This window comes from Psittacula echo, assembly GCF_963264785.1.
Source record: "Psittacula echo genome assembly, chromosome: 30".
Taxonomy (NCBI): domain Eukaryota; kingdom Metazoa; phylum Chordata; class Aves; order Psittaciformes; family Psittacidae; genus Psittacula; species Psittacula echo.
The window spans coordinates 1,219,677-1,242,670 of NC_137765.1; the positions used below are offsets into that span (position 1 = coordinate 1,219,677).

Sequence of the window (22,994 nt, forward strand, 5' to 3'; positions counted from 1 at the left end):
ATGGGTCTGGGGGGGTCTTTGGTTTGGGGGTGTCAATGGGGTTGGGGGGGTTCTATGGGTCTGGGGGGGTCTTTGGGTTTCGGAGAGGCTTCATAGTGTTGTCTATGGGGAAGGCTCTTTTGGGGCTCCCTACTTTTGGGGGTGTCCCCCATATTAACGGGGGGGCCCACGTTGGTGTTTGTGCCCCCCCCCCCCGTTAATCGGGCCGTGTCCTCAATCCCGGTGGATTATAGGGATAAACCGGGAAGGGGGGGGCCACAACCCCCCCCCAACAAAGGGGACCCGGGGCCTGTTCAGGACCATGGACAGCAACGAGAGGGGTGGGCGAGCGCACAGGGACATGATGGGGGGGGGGTCCGGGTACCGCAAGGGTTAAACCCCCCCCCCCATTGGTACCATCCCCCCCCCGGGCGGGGCTGGGCGGGGCCTGGGGGGGGCGGAGCGATCCCGGGGGTCCGGATGGCGGCGGGAGGTTGAGGGGGGGGCACCGGGACTCGTCGTGTGTGTCCCCCCCCCCCCCCGGCTCCGCAATGGACGACTCGGGCGTGATCCGCCGGCGGCGGCTGCAGGTACCGGAGGGGGGGGGATATCGGGACCGGATGGGGGGGATCGGTAACGGGGGGGGGCGCATCGGTAACGGGGGGGAGGCATCGGTAACGGGGGATGTAGGCCCGGTGCGGGGGGGGCCTGCACCGAGAACGGCGAATGGGGGGGGCGGGCAATGATGCAGCCCCGGTACCGGGAAGCTCGGTCGGGGGAGGGGGAGGATGCGGGCTCGGTACCGAGGAGGATGCGGGGGGAACCGGGGGTAACCGGATTGGAGGGGTGCAGACATAAGGGGGTGCTTTAAGGGAGGAGGGGGTGTTTGGGTCCCCCCCCCATAGCAATAGGAAGGGTTTGGGGTGGCCCCCCCCCAATGGGATGCGGGGCTGGGGTGGGTCTGGATCGGGGGGGGCCGGGGCCCCCCCCACCCTTTGGCCTGTTCTGCAGAAGGATCTGCCCCTGCCGCGGAAAAGCAGCAGGTGAGGACCCCCCGATTGCCCCCCATTGCCCCCCATTGCCCGCCATTGCCCCATTGCCCCCCATCACCCCCCATCACCCCTCGACACCGCCCAGGCTCCACCCCCCGCCCCTCCCCTTTGCAGCCGCCGCTCTTCCCCCCCCGCCCCCCCAAGCTGCCGCCGCCGCCCCGGAGCCTCCGAACCTCCCCCCCCCCGACTTCCCCCCGGTGCCCCCCCCCGGTCCGGCAGCGCCATGTTCCGCCGCAGCAAGAGGTACCGGGGTCCTCATCCCCATCCCTGCTTCATCCTCATCCCCATCCCCATCCCTGCTTCATCCTCATCCCCATCCCCATCCCTGCTTCATCCCCATCCCTGCTTCATCTTCATCCCCATCCCTGCTTCATCCCCATCCCCATCCCTGCTTCATCCCCATCCCCATCCCTGCTTCATCCCCATCCCCATCCCTGCTTCATCCTCATCCCCATCCCCATCCCTGCTTCATCCCCATCCCCATCCCTGCTTCATCCCCATCCTCATCCCCATCCCTGCTTCATCCCCATCCCCATCCTCATCCTCATCCCTGCTTCATCCCCATCCCCATCCCTGCTTCATCCCCATCCCCATCCCTGCTTCATCCCCATCCCCATACCTGCTTCATCCCCATCCTCATCCCCATCCCTGCTTCATCCCCATCCCCATCCTCATCCTCATCCCTGCTTCATCCCCATCCCCATCCTCATCCCTATCGTCATCCCCATCCCTGCTTCATCCTCAGCTTTCATCCATTCCCCATTCCTCCTTCTCCTTCCTCATCCTTCATCACTCTCCATCCCTATCCCCCTCCATCCTCATCTTCATCCCCTCTCCCTCCTCAGCCTTCATCCCTCCTCCGTCCTCATCCTCCTCCATCGCCATCCTCATCCCCAGGCCCTTCTCCATCCGTACCCGCTCCCTCCTCATCCTCAGCCTTCATCCCTCTCCAGCCCCATCTTCACCCCCCTCCCTCCTCATCCTCCATCCCGGTCCCCATGACCCCCCCCCCAGGGCACCTTTGAGTGATGCCACACACGGGGGGGGCCGGGGGGGGTTATGGGGGTGCCGACCCCCCCCCCCCAACTCCCCCCCCTCCCCAGCTGCCGCACGAGCAACCGGAAGAGCCTGATCCTGACCAGCACCTCCCCCACCCTGCCCCGGCCCCATTCGCCGCTACCGGGGCACATTGGTGAGACCCCCCCGGGCCCCCCCGCGCTCCTCACCCCCCTCCACTGAGCCCTGATCCATACAGACACAGGGATCCATAGGGACCCCCCCACAGCGATCCATAGGGACCCCCATAGGGATCCATAGGGACTCCTCATAGGGATCCATAGGGACCCTCCCATAGCGATCCATAGGGACCCCCATAGGGATCCATAGGGACTTCTCATAGGGATCCATAGGGACCCCCATAGGGATCCATAGGGACTCCTCATAGGGATCCATAGGGACCCTCCCATAGCGATCCATAGGGACCCCCCCATAGTGATCCATAGGGACCCCCATAGGGATCCAGAGGGACCCCCATAGGGATCCATAAGGACTCCTCATAGGGATCCATAGGGACCCTCCCATAGCGATCCATAGGGACCCTCCCATAGTGATCCATAGCAACCCCCCCATAGTGATCCATAGGAACCCCCCCAGGGATCCCCATAGGGATTCATAGGGACCCCCCCATAGTGATTCATAGGAACCCCCATAGGGATCCCCATAGGGATCCATAGGGACTCATAGTGATCCATAGGGACCCCCCCATAGGGATCCATAGGGACCCCCCCATAGTGATCCATAGGGACCCCCATAGGGATCCCCATAGGGATCCATAGGGACCCCCCCATAGTGATCCATAGGGACCCCCATAGGGATCCATAGAGACTCCTCATAGTGATCCATAGGGACCCCCCCAGGGATCCCCATAGGGATCCATAGTGACCCCCCCTAGGGTTCCATAAGAACCCCCACTCAATGAGACCCCCCCCCCAAAGAGCCCTTTGTCCCCCTCACACCCCAACCCCCCCAGGTAGATTTGGGGACCCCCCCACGTGACCAAACCCCCCCCCCAATCACCAATAACCCTCAGGCCCCCCCTATGGGGCCCCCAAAACCTCCCCCCCCCCAGGTCCCATCCCCTGGGGCTCCTCCTGCCTCCTCCCTCCCTGGGGGTGGGCGGGGCCTGGGCGGGCAGGGGTGACGTCACGCTGTAGCCCCGCCCCTTCCCCCCCTCCCCCCCCGCAGGCAGCAGCCCCCTCGACAGCCCCCGGAACTTCTCCCCCAGCGCCCCCCACTTCTCCTTCGCCTCCTCCCGACGGTGAGGGGGGGCCGGGATCAATGGGGGGGCCGGGATCAATGGGGGGGCCGGGATCAATGGGGGGGGCGGGATCAATGGGGGGGAGCCCGGGATCAATGGGGGGGGGCGGGATCAATGGGGGGGCCGGGATCAATGGGGGGAGCCCGGGATCAATGGGGGGGGCGGGATCAATGGGGGGGGCGGGATCAATGGGGGGGGCGGGATCAATGGGGGGAGCCCGGGATCAATGGGGGGGGGCGGGATCAATGGGGGGGCCGGGATCAATGGGGGGAGCCCGGGATCAATGGGGGGGGCGGGATCAATGGGGGGGGCGGGATCAATGGAGGGGGCGGGATCAATGGGGGGGGCGGGATCAATGGGGGGGGGCGGGATCAATGGGGGGGCCGGGATCAATGGGGGGGTGGGATCAATGGGGGGGGCCGGGATCAAGGGGGGGGGCGGGATCAATGGGGGGGGCCGGGATCAATTTGGGGGTGGGATCAATGGGGGGAGCCCGGGATCAATGGGGGGGCCGGGATCAATGGGGGGAGCCCGGGATCAATGGGGGGGCCGGGATCAATGGGGGGGGCGGGATCAATGGGGGGGCCGGGATCAATGGGGGGAGCCCGGGATCAATGGGGGGGCCGGGATCAATGGGGGGGGGCAGGATCAATGGGGGGGCCGGGATCAATGGGGAGGGGCAGGATCAATGGGGGGGGGACCTGAAATCAATGGGGGAGGGGGGCGAGATCAATGGGGGGGGCGGGATCAATGGGGGGGGCTGGATCAATGGGGGGGGCTGGATCAATGGGAGGGGGGCGAGATCAATGGGGGGGGCGAGATCAATGGGGGGGCTGGGATCAATGGGGAGGCCGGGATCAATCGGGGGACCCCACTACACATGGGGGGGATCTGAAATCGGGGGGGGCACCCCCAAAATACCCCCCCCGTGCCCTCCCCAGTGCCGATGGGCGCCGCTGGTCTCTGGCCTCACTGCCCTCCTCCGGCTATGGCACCAACACCCCCAGCTCCACCGTCTCGGTGAGTCTATGGGGTCTCTATGTGTCTCTATGGGGTCTCTATGGGGTCTCTATGGGGTCTCTATGTGTCTCTCTGGGGTCTCTCTGGGGTCTCTATGGGGTCTCTATGTGTCTCTATGGGGTCTCCATGTGTCTCTCTGGGGTCTCTATGGGGTCTCTATGGGGTCTCTCTGGGGCTCTATGGGGTCTCTATGGGGTCTCTATGGGGCTCTATGGGGTCTCTATGGGGCTCTATGGGGTCTCTCTGAGTGTCTCTATGGGGTCTCTCTGGGTCTCTCTGGGGTCTCTATGGGGTCTCTCTGGGGCTCTCTGTGTCTCTATGGGGTCTCTCTGAGTCTCTCTGGGGTCTCTATGGGGTCTCTCTGGGTCTCTATGGGGTCTCTCTGGGTCTCTCTGGGGTCTCTATGGGGCTCTATGGGGTCTCTCTGGGGTCTCTATGGGGCTCTATGGGGTCTCTATGGGGTCTCTATGGGGCTCTATGGGGTCTCTCTGAGTGTCTCTATGGGGTCTCTCTGGGGTCTCTATGGGGTCTCTCTGGGGTCTCTCTGGGGTCTCTCTGGGTCTCTATGGGGTCTCTATGGGGTCTCTATGGGGTCTCTATGGGGCTCTATGGGGTCTCTCTGGGTCTCTCTGGGGTCTCTCTGGGGTCTCTCTGGGGTCTCTCTGGGTCTCTCTGGGGTCTCTCTGGGTGTCTCTGGGGCTCGGTGGGGCCCGGCGGGGCGGGCGGTGACGCGGGCGCGCAGTCGTCGTGCTCGTCGCAGGAGCGGCTGCACCAGCTGCCGGCGCAGCCCACGGCCGAGGAGCTGCGCTTCCTCTCGCGCCACTTCGGCAGCTCCGAGAGCTTGGCCGAGGACGAGGGGGGGGCCCGGGGGGGCCCGGCCCCACGGCCCCGCTCCCGCAGCCTCAGGTGGGGCCGGGGACACCACTAGGGGGGGGGGGGAATGGGGGGCACCAATGGGGGTCTATGGGAAGGGGGGGTCTGGTAGGGGTTGGGGGCACCATGGGGCAATGGGGGTGGTGGGAGGATGGGGTCACCTTGAGGGGAGCATTGGGGAACAGGGTATAAAGAGCATGGGGAGCACCATGGGGTGAGCAGGGGTTGGGGGGGGGCCTACGGGGAATGGGGGGGGACACCATGGGGTGGGACACAAGAGGGTGATGGGACACCCATGTGGAGGCAATGGGGACGCCAGAGGGGCACCGTGGGTCCCATGGGTGCTGCCGGTGTCCCCCCCCCAGCCCTGGGCGCTCGCCATCATCCCATGACAATGAGATCGTGATGATGAACCACGTCTACAAGGAGCGATTCCCCAAGGTGGGGTCCGGGGGGGCGGTCTATGGGGCACTGGAGGAGGTTGAGGGGGGGCTATGGAGCACTGGAGGACGTTGTGGGATCAGTGGGGCCCAATGGGACTCAATGGAACCCAATGAAACCCAATGGGACTCAATGGGACCCAAGGGAACTCAATGGGACCAAATGGGATTCAATGGGACACAAGGGAACTCAGTGGGACCTAAGGGAGCTCAATGGGACCCAAGGGAGCTCAATGGGACCCAACGGGACTCAAAGGAACCCAATGGGACTCAATGGGACTCAAGGGAACTCAATAGAACCCAATGGGACTCAATGGGGCCCAAGGGAACTCTATGGGACCCAAAGGAGCTCCACGGAACCCAACAGGACTCAGTGGGACCCAACAGGACTCAATGGGACCAATGGGACTCAATGGGACCCAGTGGGACTCAATGAGACCCAATGGAACCCAAGGGAGCTCAATAGGACCCAATGGGACTCAATGGGACCCACGGGAGCTCAGTGGGACCCAATGGGACTCAATGGGGCTCGCGTGGGTCCCGCAGGCCACGGCGCAGATGGAGGAGCGGCTGGAGGAGTTTGTGCGCGGCTGCGGCCCCGGGGGGACGCCGTTGGCCGATGGTGCCCTCAGCTTCATCCAGCACCAGCTGGTGGAGCTGGCGCGCGACTGCTTGGCCAAGGCCCGGCACGGCCTCATCACCGCCGGCTACTTCTATGAGCTGCAGGAGAACATGGAGCGGCTGCTGCAGGACGTGAGCACGGCGGGGCCCAACGGGACCCAGTGGGACTCAGTGGGACCAACGGGACCCAATGGGACTCAATGGGACCCAATGGGATCCAATGGGACCCAGTGGGACTCAACGAGACCCAACGGGACCCAGTGGGACTCAGTGGGACTCAACGGGACCCAATGGGACTCAACGAGACCCAGCGGGACCCAATGGGACTCAGTGGGACCAACGGGACCCAATGGGACTCAATGGGACCCAATGGGATCCAATGGGACCCAGTGGGACTCAACAGGACCCATTGGGGCCCAACAGGACTCAATGGAACCCAGTGGGACTCAACGGGACCCAATGGGATCCAATGGGACCCAATGAGACTCAACAGGACCCAGTGGGGTCCAATGGGACTCAATAGGATGCAACTGGAGTCAATTGGACCCAACGGGATCTAATGGGACCCAACGGGACCCAATGGGACTCAATAGGACCCAATGGGATCCAATGGCACCCACTGGGATTTCGTAGCACCCAACGGGACTCAATGGGGCCCAACGGCACCAAATGGGGCTCAGCAGGACCCAGTGTTGCTACCAAGTGGGGCCCAACAGGACCTAGTGGGGGCCAACCAACACCCAATTAGTCCCAATGGCACCCTCAACACCTAATGGGGACCCACCGGGGCCCGATGTTACCCACCAGCACCCCCATCAGGCACCCCATGGGACCCCTCCAACATCCCCCAGCACTCCCGTGACCCCCCCTGTCCTGTGTCCCCCCCCAGGCCTATGAGCGCTCCGAGTCGGAGGAGGTGGCCTTCATCACCCAACTGGTGAAGAAGCTCCTCATCATCATCTCCCGCCCTGCGCGGCTGCTCGAGTGCCTGGTGAGACCCCCGGGACCCCCATTCCCATCCTCATCCCCATCCACATCCTCATCCCCATTCCCATCCACATCCCATTCCCATCCCCATCCCATTCCCATCCCCATCCTCATCCCCATCCCATCTCCACCCCATCCTCATCCCCTCCGCATCCCCTCCCAATCCCATCCCCATCCCACCCATCCAATCAGACCGAGCCCATCCAGCCCCCCAGCCAACGAGGAGCCAGTGTCGCCGTTGCCATAGCGACGTCCCTGTCACCATGGCAACGGCGCACCCTGGCTCCCACCGCGGGGACCACAGGCGTGTGCCCATCACCGCTGCCATGCACACGTGTGCTCCCCGCGGGCCATGACACACGACACACACGTGCCCGGCACACACGTGACGAGGCGTGCGCGTGCCCGGCACACACGTGACGAGCCGTGTTGGCGCAGGAGTTCGACCCGGCCGAGTTCTATCAGCTGCTGGCGGCTGCCGAGGGCCAGGCCCGCGAGGGGCGGCTCAAGGCCGACATCCCCCGCTACATCATCGGGCAGCTGGGGCTGGCGCGGGACCCCTTCCCCGGTACATGCTTAGCACATGCTTAGCACATGCCTCTGGGGCGGTTACACGCGTGTTGGAGGTGGGGTGGGAAGGGTGGAACATGTGTGCGTGTGGGGTGGGTCATGGGGGTGTTGCGTGTGTGTGATGCCCCGGGTCACTGCGTGTGTGTGAGGAGCTGCATCCCCACACGTGTGTCCCTGCACATGTATGATGCCCTGTGTCCCTGCGCACACGTGCTCGCCCATATTGCCCCCCAAGATACCCCATGCCCCCTACACACAATGCCCCATGATGTCCCCCCCACCCATGACACCCCATGATGTCCCCATACACCCGTGACACCCCATGATGTCCCCATACACCTGTGACACCCCATGATGTCCCCATACACCTGTGACACCCCATGATGTCCTCCCCACCCATGACACCCCATGATGTCCCCATACACCCGTGACACCCCATGATGTCCCCATACACCTGTGACACCCCATGATGTCCCCATACACCCGTGACACCCCATGATGTCCCCATACACCCATGACGCCCCATGATGTCCCCCCCACCCATGACACCCCATGATGTCCCCATACACCTGTGACACCCCATGATGTCCCCCCACCCATGACACCCCATGATGTCCCCATACACCCATGACGCCCCATGATGTCCCCCCCACCCATGACACCCCATGATGTCCCCATACACCCGTGACACCCCATGATGTCCCCATACACCCATGACACCCCATGATGTCCCCATACACCCGTGACACCCCATGATGTCCCCCCCCATGACACCCCATGATGTCCCCATACACCCATGACACCCCATGATGTCCCCATACACCCGTGACACCCCATGATGTCCCCCCCCATGACACCCCATGATGTCCCCCCCACCCATGACACCCCATGATGTCCCCATACACCCGTGACACCCCATGATGTCCCCCCCCATGACACCCCATGATGTCCCCCCCACCCACGACACCCCATGATGTCCCCATACACCCATGACACCCCGTGTCCCACAGACATGACGCACCTTGAGGAGCGTGACAGCAGCGGCACCAACACACCAGAGCCTGATGATGGTGCTGAGGTGGGTACCAGCACCACGTGTGCCCCCATCCTGCCTCATCCTCCTCATCCCTCTTCATCCTCCTCATCCCTCCCCATCCCTCCTCATCCTCCCCATCCCTCCCCATCCCTCCCCATCCCTCCCCATCCCTCCTCATCCTCCTCCTGCTCCATCTCCCCTCAGGGCCGCGCCGCCGCTCGCACCAAGAAGCCCCCGGGCGAAGGTGACTTCGAGACCATCAAACTCATCAGCAACGGCGCCTACGGGTGCGCGGGGATGGGATGGATGGGACGGGACGGGACCGATCCCGTGTCCGGCGCCACGCTAACGGCACGCGTGTGCGGGCAGGGATGGATGGGATGGGATGGGACCGATCCCGTGTCCGGCGCCACGCTAACGGCACGCGTGTGCGGGCAGGGATGGATGGGATGGGATGGGACCGATCCCGTGTCCGGCGCCACGCTAACGGCACGCGTGTGCGGGCAGGGATGGATGGGATGGGACGGGACCGATCCCGTGTCCGGTGCCACGCTAACGGCACGCGTGTGCGGGCAGGGATGGATGGGACGGGACGGGACCGATCCCGTGTCCGGCGCCACGCTAACGGCACGCGTGTGCGGGCAGGGATGGATGGGATGGGATGGGACCGATCCCGTGTCCGGTGCCATGCTAACGGCACGCGTGTGCGGGCAGGGCCGTGTACCTGGTGCGGCACCGGGCGACGCGGCAGCGCTTTGCCATGAAGAAGATCAACAAACAGAACCTGCTGCTGCGGAACCAGGTGGAGCAGGCGTTCGTGGAGCGCGACATCCTCACCTTCGCCGAGAACCCCTTCGTCGTCAGCCTCTTCTGCTCCTTCCAGACCCGCCGCCACCTCTGCATGGTCATGGAGTACGTGGAAGGTGCGAGGTCGGGGGGGGGGGGGGGGCTGGGGCGTCGTGATACTGCGATGGATGTCGCGATATCAGGTGATGTGGGGCCAGGGTATCATGATACTGGGTTGGGTGTCACGATATGAGGCCAAGGTATCGTGATATATGGCTGGGTATTGCAATATTAGGTGATATGGGGCCAGGGTATCATGATACTGGGTTGGGTGTCACGATATGAGGCCAAGGTATCGTGATATATGACTGGGTATTGCGATATTAGGTGATGTGGGGCCAGGGTATCATGATACTGGGTTGGGTGTCACGATATGAGGCCAAGGTATCGTGATATATGGCTGGGTATTGCGATATTAGGTGATGTGGGGCCAGGGTATCATGATACTGGGTTGGGTGTCACGATATGAGGCCAAGGTATCGTGATATATGGCTGGGTATTGCGATATTAGGTGATGTGGGGCCAGGGTATCATGATACTGGGTTGGGTGTCACGATATGAGGCCAAGGTATCGTGATATATGGCTGGGTATTGCGATATTAGGTGATATGGGGCCAGGGTATCATGATACTGGGTTGGGTGTCACGATATGAGGCCAAGGTATCATGATATATGGCTGGGTATTGCAATATTAGGTGATGTGGGGCCAGGGTATCATGATACTGGGTTGTGTGTCACGATATGAGGCCAAGGTATCATGATATATGGCTGGGTATTGCAATATTAGGTGATGTGGGGCCAGGGTATCATGATACTGGGCTGGGTATTGTGATATGGGTTCAGCCATCCTGACACAGACTGGTTTATGTCACAGTGGGGTGGTTCATGCCACAATAGGGTGATTTACATCACGATGGGTTTGACTCATGTCATGACAGACCGGTCCATGTCGCGACAGGGAGGGCTTTCTCCCCATCCAAAACCCTTCGGGTGGGCTCTTTGTGCTCATTGAGCGATGCCGCGATGCACGGAGCCGCATCCCACCACATCCCTTGTGCCCCCCATATCCTGTGCCCCCCATGTCCTGTGCCCCCCCAGGCGGGGACTGTGCCACGCTGCTCAAGCACATCGGGGCGCTGCCGCTGGAGCTGGCCCGGCTTTACTTCGCCGAGACCGTGCTGGCCCTCGAGTACCTGCACAACTACGGCATCGTCCACCGCGACCTCAAGCCCGACAAGTGGGTCCGGACCCCAGCATGGGGGGGATCTGTGGGTCCCATCCCGATGCTTGGTTCCCAGCCCCATGTGTGGGTCCCATCCCCATGCGTGGGTCCCATCCCGATGCGTGGATCCCATCCCCATGTGTGGGTCCCATCCCAATGCTTGGTTCCCATCCCAATGTGTGGGTCCCATCCCCATGCGTGGGTCCCATCCCAACGTATGGGTCCCATCCCAACGTATGGGTCCCATCCCGATGCGTGGATCCCATTCTGATGTGTGGGTCCCATCCCAAAGTGTGGGTCCCATCCCAACGCATGGGTCCCATCCCAATGCTTGGTTCCCATCCCCATGCGTGGGTCCCATCCCCATGCGTGGGTCCCATCCCCATGCGTGGGTCCCATCCCGATGCGTGGATCCCATCCCCATGTGTGGATCCCATCCCCATGTGTGGATCCCATTCCGATGTGTGGGTCCCATCCCAATGCTTGGTTCCCATCCCAATGCTTGGTTCCCATCCCAACGCATGGGTCCCATCCCAATGCGTGGGTCCCATCCCAATGCTTGGTTCCCATCCCCATGCGTGGGTCCCATCCCCATGCGTGGGTCCCATCCCCATGCGTGGGTCCCATCCCCATGCGTGGGTCCCATCCCCATGCGTGGGTCCCTGCAGCCTCCTCATCACCTCCTTGGGCCACGTGAAGCTGACGGACTTCGGGCTCTCCAAGATGGGGCTGATGAGCCTCACCACCAACCTCTATGAGGGGCACATGGAGAAGGATGCCCGGGAATTCCGGGATAAGCAGGTTGGGATTGGCATTGGGATGGAGGCGGTGGGGAAGGGCAGGGGGTGCCCTGGGCGACATCGCCCCTCTTCCTGCCCCATAGGTGTGCGGGACCCCCGAGTACATCGCGCCCGAGGTGATCCTGCGGCAGGGCTATGGGAAGCCGGTGGATTGGTGGGCGATGGGCATCGTCCTCTATGAATTCCTGGTGGGCTGCGTCCCGTTCTTCGGAGACACCCCCGAGGAGCTCTTCGGGCAGGTTATATCCGGTACGGGGGGGTACGGGGGGGGGAGGAGGGGGCGGTGTGGGATAGGTGAGCATTGGGATGGGGACGGGGACACAGCGGGGGCACAGGGACACGGAGGTGGCCACGTCAGGCCCACGTGGATGGGGACAGGGGGCAGGGGCAGGCGCGGGGATGGGCTGGGGTTGGCAGCCGCGTCCTTGCGCTCACGTGTCCATATCCCTGTATCCCTGTGTCCCTGTATCCCTGTGTCCCTGTATCCCTGTATCCATGTCCCTGTGTCCCTGTATCCCTGTATCCATGTCCCTGTGTCCCTGTATCCCTGTATCCATGTCCCTGTGTCCCTGTATCCCTGTGTCCGTGTCCCTGTGTCCCTGTATCCCTGTGTCCCTGTATCCATGTTCCTGTGTCCCTGTGTCCCTGTATCCCTGTATCCGTGTCCCTGTGTCCCTGTATCCCTGTGTCCCTGTATCCCTGTATCCATGTCCCTGTATCCCTGTATCCCTGTATCCATGTCCCTGTGTCCCTGTATCCCTGTATCCGTGTCCCTGTGTCCCTGTGTCCCTGTGTCCCTGTATCCCTGTATCCATGTCCCTGTATCCCTGTATCCCTGTATCCGTGTCCCTGTGTCCCTGTATCCCTGTGTCCCTGTATCCCTGTATCCATGTCCCTGTATCCCTGTATCCCTGTATCCGTGTCCCTGTATCCCTGTATCCCTGTATCCATGTCCCTGTGTCCCTGTATCCCTGTGTCCCTGTATCCCTGTATCCATGTCCCTGTATCCCTGTATCCCTGTATCCGTGTCCCTGTGTCCCTGTATCCCTGTGTCCCTGTATCCCTGTATCCATGTCCCTGTATCCCTGTATCCCTGTATCCGTGTCCCTGTGTCCCTGTATCCCTGTGTCCCTGTATCCCTGTATCCATGTCCCTGTATCCCTGTATCCCTGTATCCGTGTATCCATGTCCCTGTATCCCTGTATCCCTGTATCCATGTCCCTGTGTCCCTGTATCCCTGTGTCCCTGTATCCCTGTATCCATGTCCCTGTGTCCCTGTATCCCTGTGTCCCTGTATCCCTGTATCCATGTCCTTGTATCCCTGTATCCCTGTATCCATGTCCCTGTGTCCCTGTATCCCTGTGTCCCTGTATCCCTGTATCCATGTCCCTGTATCCCTGTATCCATGTCCCTGTGTCCCTGTATCCCTGTGTCCCTGTATCCCTGTATCCATGTCCTTGTATCCCTGTATCCCTGTATCCATATCCCTGTGTCCCTGTATCCCTGTGTCCCTGTATCCCTGTATCCATGTCCCTGTGTCCCTGTATCCCTGTATCCCTGTATCCGTGTCCCCATCCTGCGCCAGACGAGATCCTGTGGCCGGAGGGGGACGAGGCGCTGCCCCCCGATGCTCAGCACCTCATCTCCTGCCTCCTGCAGCCCGACCCACTGCGGCGCCTCGGCGCTGGTGAGACCCCATGGACCCCCCAGAACCCCCATGGACCCAGAACCCCCATGGACCCCATAACGCCCTATGGACCCCATCACCCCTATGGACCCTATAACCCCCATGGACCCATAACTGCCCATGAACCCCATAACCCCCATGGACCCCATAGCTCCTATGGACCCCATGGACCCATAACTGCCATGGACCCCATAAGCCCCATGGACCCATAACCCCCCAGTGGACCCCATCACCCCCACGGACCCCATAACCCCTATGGACCCCATAACTCCTATGGACCGCATGGAACCATAACTGCCATGGACCCCATAACCGCCTATGTACCCCATAACTCCCCCGGACCCCATAACCGCCTATGTACCCCATAACCCCCCCGGACCCCATAACCGCCTATGTACCCCATAACCCCCCCGGACCCCATAACCGCCCATTGACCCATACCCGCCGTGGGTCCTCCCGGCCGCAGGGGGCGCTCAGGAGGTGAAGGCGCACGCGTTCTTCGCGGCTCTGGACTGGACGGGGCTGCTGCGGCAGAAAGCGGAGTTCGTGCCGCAGCTCGAGTCCGAGGAGGACACGAGCTACTTCGACAGTGAGGGGGGAGCCCCGGGACCCCCCCACAGGGACCCCCCCCCAGGGACCCCCCCATGGAACCCCCCCAGATCCCGACATTGGGATCCCCCCCGGGACCCCATCACTGGGACCCCCCCAGATCCCGACATTGGGACCCCCCCCCGGGACCCCATCACTGGGACCCCCCCCGAGGACCCCAACATGGACCCCCCCGGGGAACCCTCCCACAGGGACCCCCTCCGAGGCCCCCCCCAGGGACCCCCCCAGATCCCGACATTGGGACCCCCCCTCCGGGACCCCCACAGGGACCCCCCCAGATGCTGACATTGGGACCCCCCCCGGGACCCCATCACTGGGGCCCCCCCTTAGACCTCGACATTGGGACCCCCACGCTGGGACCCCCCCATCCGCACCCCCACACTGAGAGCCCCCAGACCCCAATATTGGGGCCTCCCCCCCGGACCCCAACAGGGACCCCCCCCGCGACGCCCCCACGAGACCCCCCCGCACCCCAATAGGGACCTCCCCGAACCCCCTCAGATCCCAGCACTGGGACCCCCCCTTAGACCCTGACATTGGGACCCCCCCGGACCCCAACAGGGACCCCCCCAGATCCCGACATTGGGACACCCCCCATGGGACCCCGACACTGGGACACCCCCTTAGACCTCGACACTGGGTCCCCCCTGCCCCCCCCCACTGGGACCCCCCGGACCCCAATATCGGGACCCCCCCACCTCGGGGTCACCCCCCCGTGTCCCCCCCCCCCAGCGCGCTCGGACCGGTTCCCGCACGTGACCTCCTACGAGGACGAGGACACGACCGAGGATGAGCCCGTGGAGATCCGGCAGTTCTCATCCTGCTCCCCCCGCTTCAGCAAGGTGGGGGGGGGGGGGATGGGGGGGGGATGGGGGGGGATTGGGGGTCATTGGGGGATGGGGGGGCACATAGGGACAGCGGGGGGGGCGTTGGGGAGATGGAAGGAGGTGGGGGGGTCCCTGGTCCCCACTGGGTCATCACGGACATGCTCCCTCTGGCCTCCTGTGTGCACACGCAGGGTGTGTTATGTATGCGTGCTCATGTCTGTTACCTCGCATGTACGTTCACACACACGTGTTATATGTATGTGCGTGCACACGTGTGTTACCTCGCATGTATGTTCACGCACATGTGTTATATGTATGTGCGTGCACACGTGTGTTACCTCGCATGTATGTTCACACACACGTGTTATATGTATGTGCGTGCACACGTGTGTTACCTCACATGTATGTTCACACACACGTGTTATATGTATGTGCGTGCACACGTGTGTTACCTCACATGTATGTTCACACACACGTTATATGTATGCGTGCACACGTGTGTTACCTCGCACGTACACGTGTGTCCATCCCATGTGCAGGTCTACAGCAGCCTGGAGCAGCTCTCGCAGGACCCGAAGGTGACACCGAGAGCGCGGCGCCGGGACGAGGGCAGAAGGGACGGGTTCCCCCCCCGCGACCGATGGCGAACGGCGTCCCCCGAGCTGTGAGATGTGGGGCGGGGGTGGGATATGGGATATGGGATATGGGATATGGGATATGGGGTATGGGGCATGGGATATGGGGTATGGGATATGGGGTGTGGGGTATGGGATATGGGGTGTGGGGTATGGGATATGGGGTATGGGATATGGGATATGGGGTATGGGGTGTGGGGTCCTGTTGATGCAGCAATGGGGGGGGGTTGGTGTTTAATCGCCCCCCCCGGTGCCCCCGCAGGAAGCGCCCCTCGGCCGGCGAAGGGGCCCCCCCGGAGGGCGACGGGAGCCCCCCCATGGGCGCGCGGCGCCGCTTCTCGGCGCTGCTGGGGGCGCCCGAGCCCGCCCGCAACGGGGCGCAACCGCGCGAGGGGCCCGCAGAGGGCGCCAGCGAGGACCCAGGTGGGTACCGGGGGGGGGGGGGGGGGGGGGGCCGTGGCCATGGGGCGGGGCCGCGATGGGGGCCGGGGGTGACCCCACCGCTCTGCCCCCCCCCCCCCCCAGGGGAGCTGCCCCCCCCCCTGCGGAGGCCGCGGCACCCGGGGGTGGGCCCCGAGGCGGCGGGGGACAAACGGAGCCCCCGCGGACCCGGCAAGGTCACGAAGTCCGCGTCGGCCACGGCCCTGTCCGTCATCATCCCCAGCGGTGGGTGCCGCAGCGGGACCCCGGTCCCGTCACTGGGGCCCAAATCCCACCCCGGGACCCTAAATCCCACCCCGGGACCCCAAATCCCACCCCGGGACCCCAAATCCTGTCATTGGGCACCAAATCCCACCCCTGGACCACCAACCCCCCGGGGCCCCTCCTTGGTGCAGTGCGGTCCCCCATGGGTGCGGGTCCCCATTGGGGTGAGTGGGGCAGCCCTGGGTCCCCATGGGTCAGGGTCCCCATTGGGGTGAGTGGGGCAGCCCTGGGTCCCCATGGGTGCGGGTCCCCATTGGGGTGAGTGGGGCAGCCCTGGGTCCCAATGGGTGCGGGTCCCCATTGGGGTGAGTGGGGCAGCCCTGGGTCCCCATGGGTGCGGGTCCCCATTGGGGTGAGTGGGGCAGCCCTGGGTCCCCATGGGTGCGGGTCCCCATTGGGGTGAGTGGGGCAGCCCTGGGTCCCCGTGGGTGCGGGTCCCCATTGGGGTGAGTGGGGCAGCCCTGGGTCCCCGTGGGTGCGGGTCCCCATTGGGGTGAGTGGGGCAGCCCTGGGTCCCCGTGGGTTCGGGTCCCCATTGGGGTGAGTGGGGCAGCCCTGGGTCCCAATGGGTGCGGGTCCCCATTGGGGTGAGTGGGGCAGCCCTGGGTCCCCATGGGTTCAGGTCCCCATTGGGGTGAGTGGGGCAGCCCTGGGTCCCCATGGGTCAGGGTCCCCATTGGGGTGAGTGGGGCAGCCCTGGGTCCCCATGGGTGCGGGTCCCCATTGGGGTGAGTGGGGCAGCCCTGGGTCCCCATGGGTTCAGGTCCCCATTGGGGTGAGTGGGGCAGCCCTGGGTCCCCGTGGGTGCGGGTCCCCATTGGGGTGAGTGGGGCAGCCCTGGGTCCCCGTGGGTGCGGGTCCCCATTGGGGTGAGTGGGGCAGCCCTGGGTCCCCGTGGGTGCGGGTCCCCATTGGGGTGAGTGGGGCAGCCCTGGGTCCCCATGGGTGCGGGTCCCCATTGGGGTGAGTGGGGCAGCCCTGGGTCCCCATGGGTGCGGGTCCCCATTGGGGTGAGTGGGGCAGCCCTGGGTCCCCGTGGGTGCGGGTCCCCATTGGGGTGAGTGGGGCAGCCCTGGGTCCCCATGGGTGCGGGTCCCCATTGGGGTGAGTGGGGCAGCCCTGGGTCTCATGGGGGTGCCCATTGGGTCCGGAGTCGCGGTGCCAAGGGCGGCGCAGGGGAGGCGCCGGGCTCCTCGCCCCTCGGCAGCCCCATGTCCCCGCGCTCGCTCTCCTCGGACCCGTCGTCGCGGGACTCGTCCCCGGGCCGGGAGCTGGCCCCGGCCGTGGCGGCGCCGCGCTCGCCCATCGCCATCCCGCGGCCCGGCAGGAAGTTCGGCTTCACCCTGCGCGCCATCCGCGTCTACCTGGGCGACAGCGACGTCTACAGCGTGCACCACGTGGTCTGGGTCAGCGCGCGGGGCGGGGAAGAGGGGGGTGTGGGGTACATGGGGTATGTGTGGGGTATGGGGTATGGGGTATGGGATATGGGGTATGGGGTATGGGGTATGGGATATGGGGTATGGGGTATGGGGTATGGGATATGGGGTATGGGGTATGGGATATGGGGTATGGGGTATGGGATATGGGATATGGGATATGGGATATGGGATATGGGGTATGGGATATGGGGTATGGGGTATGGGATATGGGGTATGGGGTATGGGATATGGGATATGGGATATGGGGTATGGGATATGGGGTATGGGGTATGGGATATGGGATATGGGATATGGGATATGGGATATGGGGTATGGGATGTGGGATATGGGATATGGGATATGGGATATGGGGTATGGGATATGGGATATGGGATATGGGATATGGGGTATGGGATATGGGATATGGGATATGGGATATGGGGTATGGGATGTGGGATATGGGGGTCAGTGGGAGTGAGGGGGATGAGGGGTACCCCTGGGTCACGTGCTCACGGTTGCCATGGCAGCACGTGGAGGAGGGGGGCCCCGCGCAGGAGGCCGGGCTCTGCGCCGGTGACCTCATCACCCACGTCAATGGGGAGCCGGTGCACGGGCTGGTGCACACCGAGGTGGTGGAGCTCATCCTCAAGGTCAGCGGGCACCCCGGGGTCACCCCGCGGTCACCCGGGGGTCACGGTGGGTCAGGAGCTCACAGGGGTCACACCGGGCTCAGGGGTCATGGGGTCACACTGGGGTCTCATGGGTAACATGGGTCATAAGATAATGGGGTCATAGGGGTCACACTGGGGTCACACTGGGGTCATAAGATAATGGAGTCATAGGGGTCACACTGGGGTCAGAGGTCATGGGGGTCACACTGGGGTCTCATGGGTCACACTGGGGTCATAAGATAATGGGGTCATAGGGGTCACACTGGGGTCAGGGGTCGTGGGGGTCACACTGGGGTCATAGGGGGACTCACGCTGGGGTCACACTGGGATCATAAGATAATGGGGTCATAGGGGTCACACTGGGGTCAGGGGTCGTGGGGGTCACACTGGGGTCATAGGGGGACTCACGCTGGGGTCCTGGGGTCACGGCGGGGTCACGGCGGGGTCAGTGCCGGTGACCCCGCGCTGCCCCAGAGCGGCACCAAGGTGCTGGTGACCACGACGCCGCTGGAGAACACCTCGATCCGGCTCGGCCCCGCCCGGCGCCGCGGGGCCCGCACCAAGATGGCGCGGAGGAACCGGCGGGGGGGCGCCGGCGGCGGCCACGAGAGGTGGGAACCGGGGGAACCGGGGCGGGGGGGGGGATGGGAGAGAAGAGAGAACGGAAAGGAGTGACGGTCCTCCCGGCCGCTAGGCGGCGCAGCGCGCTGTTCCGCCACCTGGCCCGCCAGGCGTCGCTGCTGCACACGAGCCGCTCGCTGACGTCACTGAGCCGCTCGCTCTCCTCCTCCGACAGCCTCCCCGCCTCCCCCACGCACGCGCGCGCGCGGGACCCCGCCCTCCCGCCGCGCGCCGCCGACGCCGGTACGGGGCTGCCATGGCAACGGGATGGGGGGGGTGGGGGGGGAGGGACCACGGCAACGGGGCAATGGGGGGGACCACGGTAACGGGATGGGGGAGCGGGAGGGACCACGGCAGCGGGGCAATGGGGGGGACCATGGTAACGGGATGGGGGAGCGGGAGGGACCACGGCAACGGGGCAATGTGGGGGGACCATGGTAACGGGATGGGGGAGCTGGAGGGACCACGGCAACGGGGCAATGGGGGGGACCATGGTAACGGGATGGGGGAGCTGGAGGGACCACGGCAACGGGGCAATGGGGGGGACCATGGTAACGGGATGGGGGAGCTGGAGGGACCACGGCAACGGGGCAATGGGGGGGACCATGGTAACGGGATGGGGGAGCTGGAGGGACCATGGTAACGGGGCAATGGGGGGGACCATGGTAACGGGATGGGGGAGCGGGAGGGACCGCGGTAACGGGGCAATGGGAGGGGACCACGGTAACGGGATGGAGGGAGCGGGAGGGACCACGGCAACGGGGCAATGGGGGGGACCACGGTAACGGGATGGGGGGGGCGGGAGGGACCACGGCAACGGGGCAATGGGGGGGACCACGGTAACGGGATGGGGGGGGCGGGAGGGACCACGGTAACGCGGGATGGGGAGGGACCGTGGCAACGGGGGGGTGTGGCCATAGCAAGGGGGCGGGGCTGTAAGACCAGAGCGAGGCGGATGGGGCGCGGCCAAAGTATAAGGGGCGGGGCCTCAGCGAGGGGGGCGGTACCAATGGAGAGGGCGTGGCCGGGGGGGGGGGGGGGCTGCGGGAGCAGCGCGGTCCCGGTTCCCGTCCCCGCTCCCGTTCCCGTTGCTGACCCGCGGGCGCCGCAGGCGCGTCCCCGCCCAGCAGCTCCCCGGGCTCCAGCGCTCCGCCATCGCCGGCGCCGGCCGGGCCCCACCTGCGGCCGAGCTCCCTGCAGGGGCTGTCTCCGAAGCTGCAGCGCCAGTACCGGGCTGCGCGCTGCAAGTCCGCGGGCAGCATCCCGCTATCGCCGCTGGCGCACACCCCGTCCCCGCCCGCCGCTTCCCCGCCCGCCTTCCCCGCCAAGCTTCACCCGAGGGCGGCCGAATCCCCGCGCCCGGCCCGGCGCGGAGCCCCGGACAAAGCGGCCTCGGTGGCACCGGCGGGGCCCGGGGGAGCGGCGGCGGCGGCGGCCGGGGGGGGCACCCCGGGACCCCGCAAAGGGAAGGAGTTCCCGGGGGACCCCGCGCTGCAGAGCCCGGCCGAGGGGCCCGAGCGCGGGGCGCGGGGCCCCCCCAAAGCGCTGAGCCCGGTGCAGGAGCACGAACAGGCGCGGCGGGGGGGGGCACCGGTGCCCATCGTGGTGGTGGGGCCCGGCGCGGGGAGCGGGGCGGCGGGGGGGGCACCCCCGGGGCGCTGACCCCCCCCATCCCCTGTACTGTAAATAGAGGAGGGGAGGGGAACCCCCGCGTGTAAATAGGGGGACCTCCCCCATGGTGTATAATGGGGACCCCCCCCAGGGTGTAAATGGGGGGGCCCCACCACGTGGTTTAAAAGGGGAACCCCCCTGGTTGTAAATAGGGGGACCCCCCGCATGCGCCCCCCCCAAAGGGATGATGCTGTGACCCACCGTGACGTCATCACCCCCCCTTCGCTCTCGCTATGCAAACGATCTCCACCCCCCCCCCCTAAAATCAAGGACCGGGGCGGGGGGGGGGCCGGGGTTCAATAAAACCGGTGCAGAACCGACCCCGCTCCGAGCATTGGGGGGGGGTGGGGGGGGGTGTCCTCCGATTATCCCCGAACGCCTCCGATCCCCCCCGAACTCTTCCGATTGAGCCCGCCCCCCCCCCACCGTCTCCCTCCGGGGGTCCCGGCCACGCGCGGGTTAACGCCACGCCCCCGTCACGCCCACCCCCACCCCCCTGTGACGTCACGGCGCCGCCGGGCCCCGTTCAACGCCGCTGAGCGCGTAGGGTGCGGGGGGAGGGGGGAAATGGGGGGGTCCCGGGGGGCAATTGGTGTCTATGGGGGGTAATTAAGGGTCTGAGGGGGCAATTGGGGGCCTATGGGGGGTATTTAAGGGCCTGGAGGGGCAATTGGGGGCCTATGGGGGTATTTAAGTGTTGGGGGGGGCAATTGGGGGTCTATGGGAGGTATTTAAGGGCCTAGGATTGCAATTGGGTGTCTGTGGGGGGTATTTAAGGGTCGTGGGGGCAATTGGGGGCCTATGGGGGTATTTAAGAGTCGGGGGGGCAATTTGGGGTCTATGGGGGGTATTTAAGGGTATTGGTGGCCTATGGGGGGTATTTAAGGGTATTGGTGGCCTATGAGGGGTATTTAAGGGTCGGGGGGCAGTTGTGGGTCCCACCCCCCCCTTTCCCCCCCTTAGCCCCCCCCATGGCGCTTCGTGTCGCTGCCCCATTGCTGCGCCGGGCCCGGAGCGGGGTGCGCTGGGGGGGCTCGACCCCCGCTTCTCCCGCCGCGGGTGAGTTCAAACGCTGGAGGGGGGGCGGGGGGGAGTATCTGAGCCCCCCCCCCCCCATTGCCCCCTATGGGCCGGGTGCTGTGGGGCTGCCCCATAGCGCTGTGAACCCCCCCCCCTAAAGGCGCCTTCGATTGGCGCGACCCGCTGGGGCTGGAGGAGCTGCTGAGCGCCGAGGAGCGGCTGCTGCGGGATGCGCTGCGCAAGTACAGCCAGGAGCGGCTGCTGCCCAGGGTGCTGCGGGCCAACCGCGAGGAGGGTACCCGGAACGGCCCCAAAACAGCCCCAAACGGCCTAAAGGGGCCCAAAATCAGCTCCCGCCACCCCGGAAACCCCTAAAATCACCCCAAAATCACCCCCGGTAACCAAAACCCTCCAGGAGTGGCTGCGGGGGAACAGCGAGGAGGGTACCTGAAACAGCCCCAAACAGCCCCAAAACCAGCCCCGGGACCCCAAACCCTCCTGAAACCAGCCCCAAACCAACCCAGATGAGTCCCAAAGCAGCCCAGAATAGCCCCCCAAGAGCCTAAAATGCTTCCAACCAGCCCTAAACAGTCCCAAATGCCCCCAAACAGAGCAAACCCCCCCAAAAAGAGCCCCAAAACACCTGCAAGCTGCCCCAGAATCACCCCCCCCCCCACCTCCAAACCACCCCTATCCCCCCCATTATGGGGGTAGGAGTAAGGGGGGTCCCCACTGCTCCCCCCCCATAACGCCCCACTTTGCCTTCCCCCCCCCCCAGTGTTTGACCGGGAGGTCGTGTCTGAGCTGGGGGAGCTGGGGGTGCTGGGATGCACCATTAAAGGTGAGGGGGGGACCCCCTTGAATGGGGGGGAGTTTGGGGGGGTTGAAGGGGTTTTTGGGGGGGGGCAATTGGGGTCATTCTGGAGCCAGTGAGGGAGTTGGGGGCACGGGGTCTCCCATGGGGTCTCTATGGGGTATCTATGGAGGGTCTCTATGGGGGGCCTCTATGGGGTCTCTATGGTCTGTATGGGGTCTCTGTGGTCTCTATGGTTCCTATGATCTTTATGGTCTGTGTGTCCCTATGGGTCTCTATGGTCTCTATGGTCTCTACAGTCTTTATGGCTCCCTATGGGGTCTCTATGAGCCTGTATGAGCCCTGTAGTTCCTATGGTATCTATGAGGTCTCTATGGTTCCTATGATCCCTAGGGGTCCCTGTGGTCTCTATGGTCTGTATGGGTCTCTATGGGTCTCTATGGGGTCTCTATGGTCCCTATGGGGTTTCTATGGTCCCTATGGTTTCTATGATCTCTGTGGGTCTTTATGGTGTCTATGGGGTCTCTATGGTCTGTATGATCTCTATGGGTTT

General features: G+C 64.6%; 2 protein-coding genes and 1 pseudogene across 3 annotated transcripts in view; 2 read left to right on the forward strand and 1 right to left on the reverse strand.

Annotated features, from left to right (window-relative positions):
* Window positions 1–530: 530 nt before the first annotated feature.
* Window positions 531–20,598, forward strand: MAST1 (microtubule associated serine/threonine kinase 1; the record flags this gene model as incomplete). Its single annotated transcript, XM_080636207.1, has 26 exons — window positions 531–569; window positions 991–1,022; window positions 2,135–2,223; window positions 3,276–3,348; window positions 4,290–4,368; window positions 5,111–5,274; window positions 5,607–5,682; window positions 6,228–6,434; window positions 7,192–7,293; window positions 7,728–7,857; window positions 8,870–8,937; window positions 9,100–9,182; window positions 9,610–9,818; window positions 10,840–10,978; window positions 11,632–11,764; window positions 11,847–12,012; window positions 13,349–13,450; window positions 13,917–14,039; window positions 14,792–14,901; window positions 15,426–15,550; window positions 15,784–16,187; window positions 17,403–17,632; window positions 18,172–18,294; window positions 18,790–18,926; window positions 19,010–19,179; window positions 20,048–20,598. The coding sequence occupies 26 exons, from the start codon at window positions 531–533 to the stop codon at window positions 20,596–20,598; spliced, it is 3,864 nt and encodes a 1,287-aa protein (XP_080492333.1).
* Window positions 20,599–21,121: 523 nt separating this feature from the next.
* On the forward strand, window positions 21,122–22,560 carry LOC308231098 (glutaryl-CoA dehydrogenase, mitochondrial pseudogene; annotated as a pseudogene). The gene is made up of 4 exons (XR_013958976.1): window positions 21,122–21,155; window positions 21,571–21,666; window positions 21,788–21,922; window positions 22,406–22,560. The product of XR_013958976.1 is annotated as a glutaryl-CoA dehydrogenase, mitochondrial pseudogene (transcript).
* Window positions 22,561–22,966: 406 nt separating this feature from the next.
* The window catches only part of ZNF653 (zinc finger protein 653), a gene marked incomplete at its 3' end in the record, with an annotated part of 4,358 nt that continues 4,330 nt past the window's right edge, over window positions 22,967–22,994 (reverse strand). Inside the window, exon 6 of the mRNA XM_080636208.1 lies at window positions 22,967–22,984. Within this exon, the coding sequence (XP_080492334.1) occupies window positions 22,967–22,984 (18 nt within the window). The remainder of the gene's footprint in view (window positions 22,985–22,994) is intronic.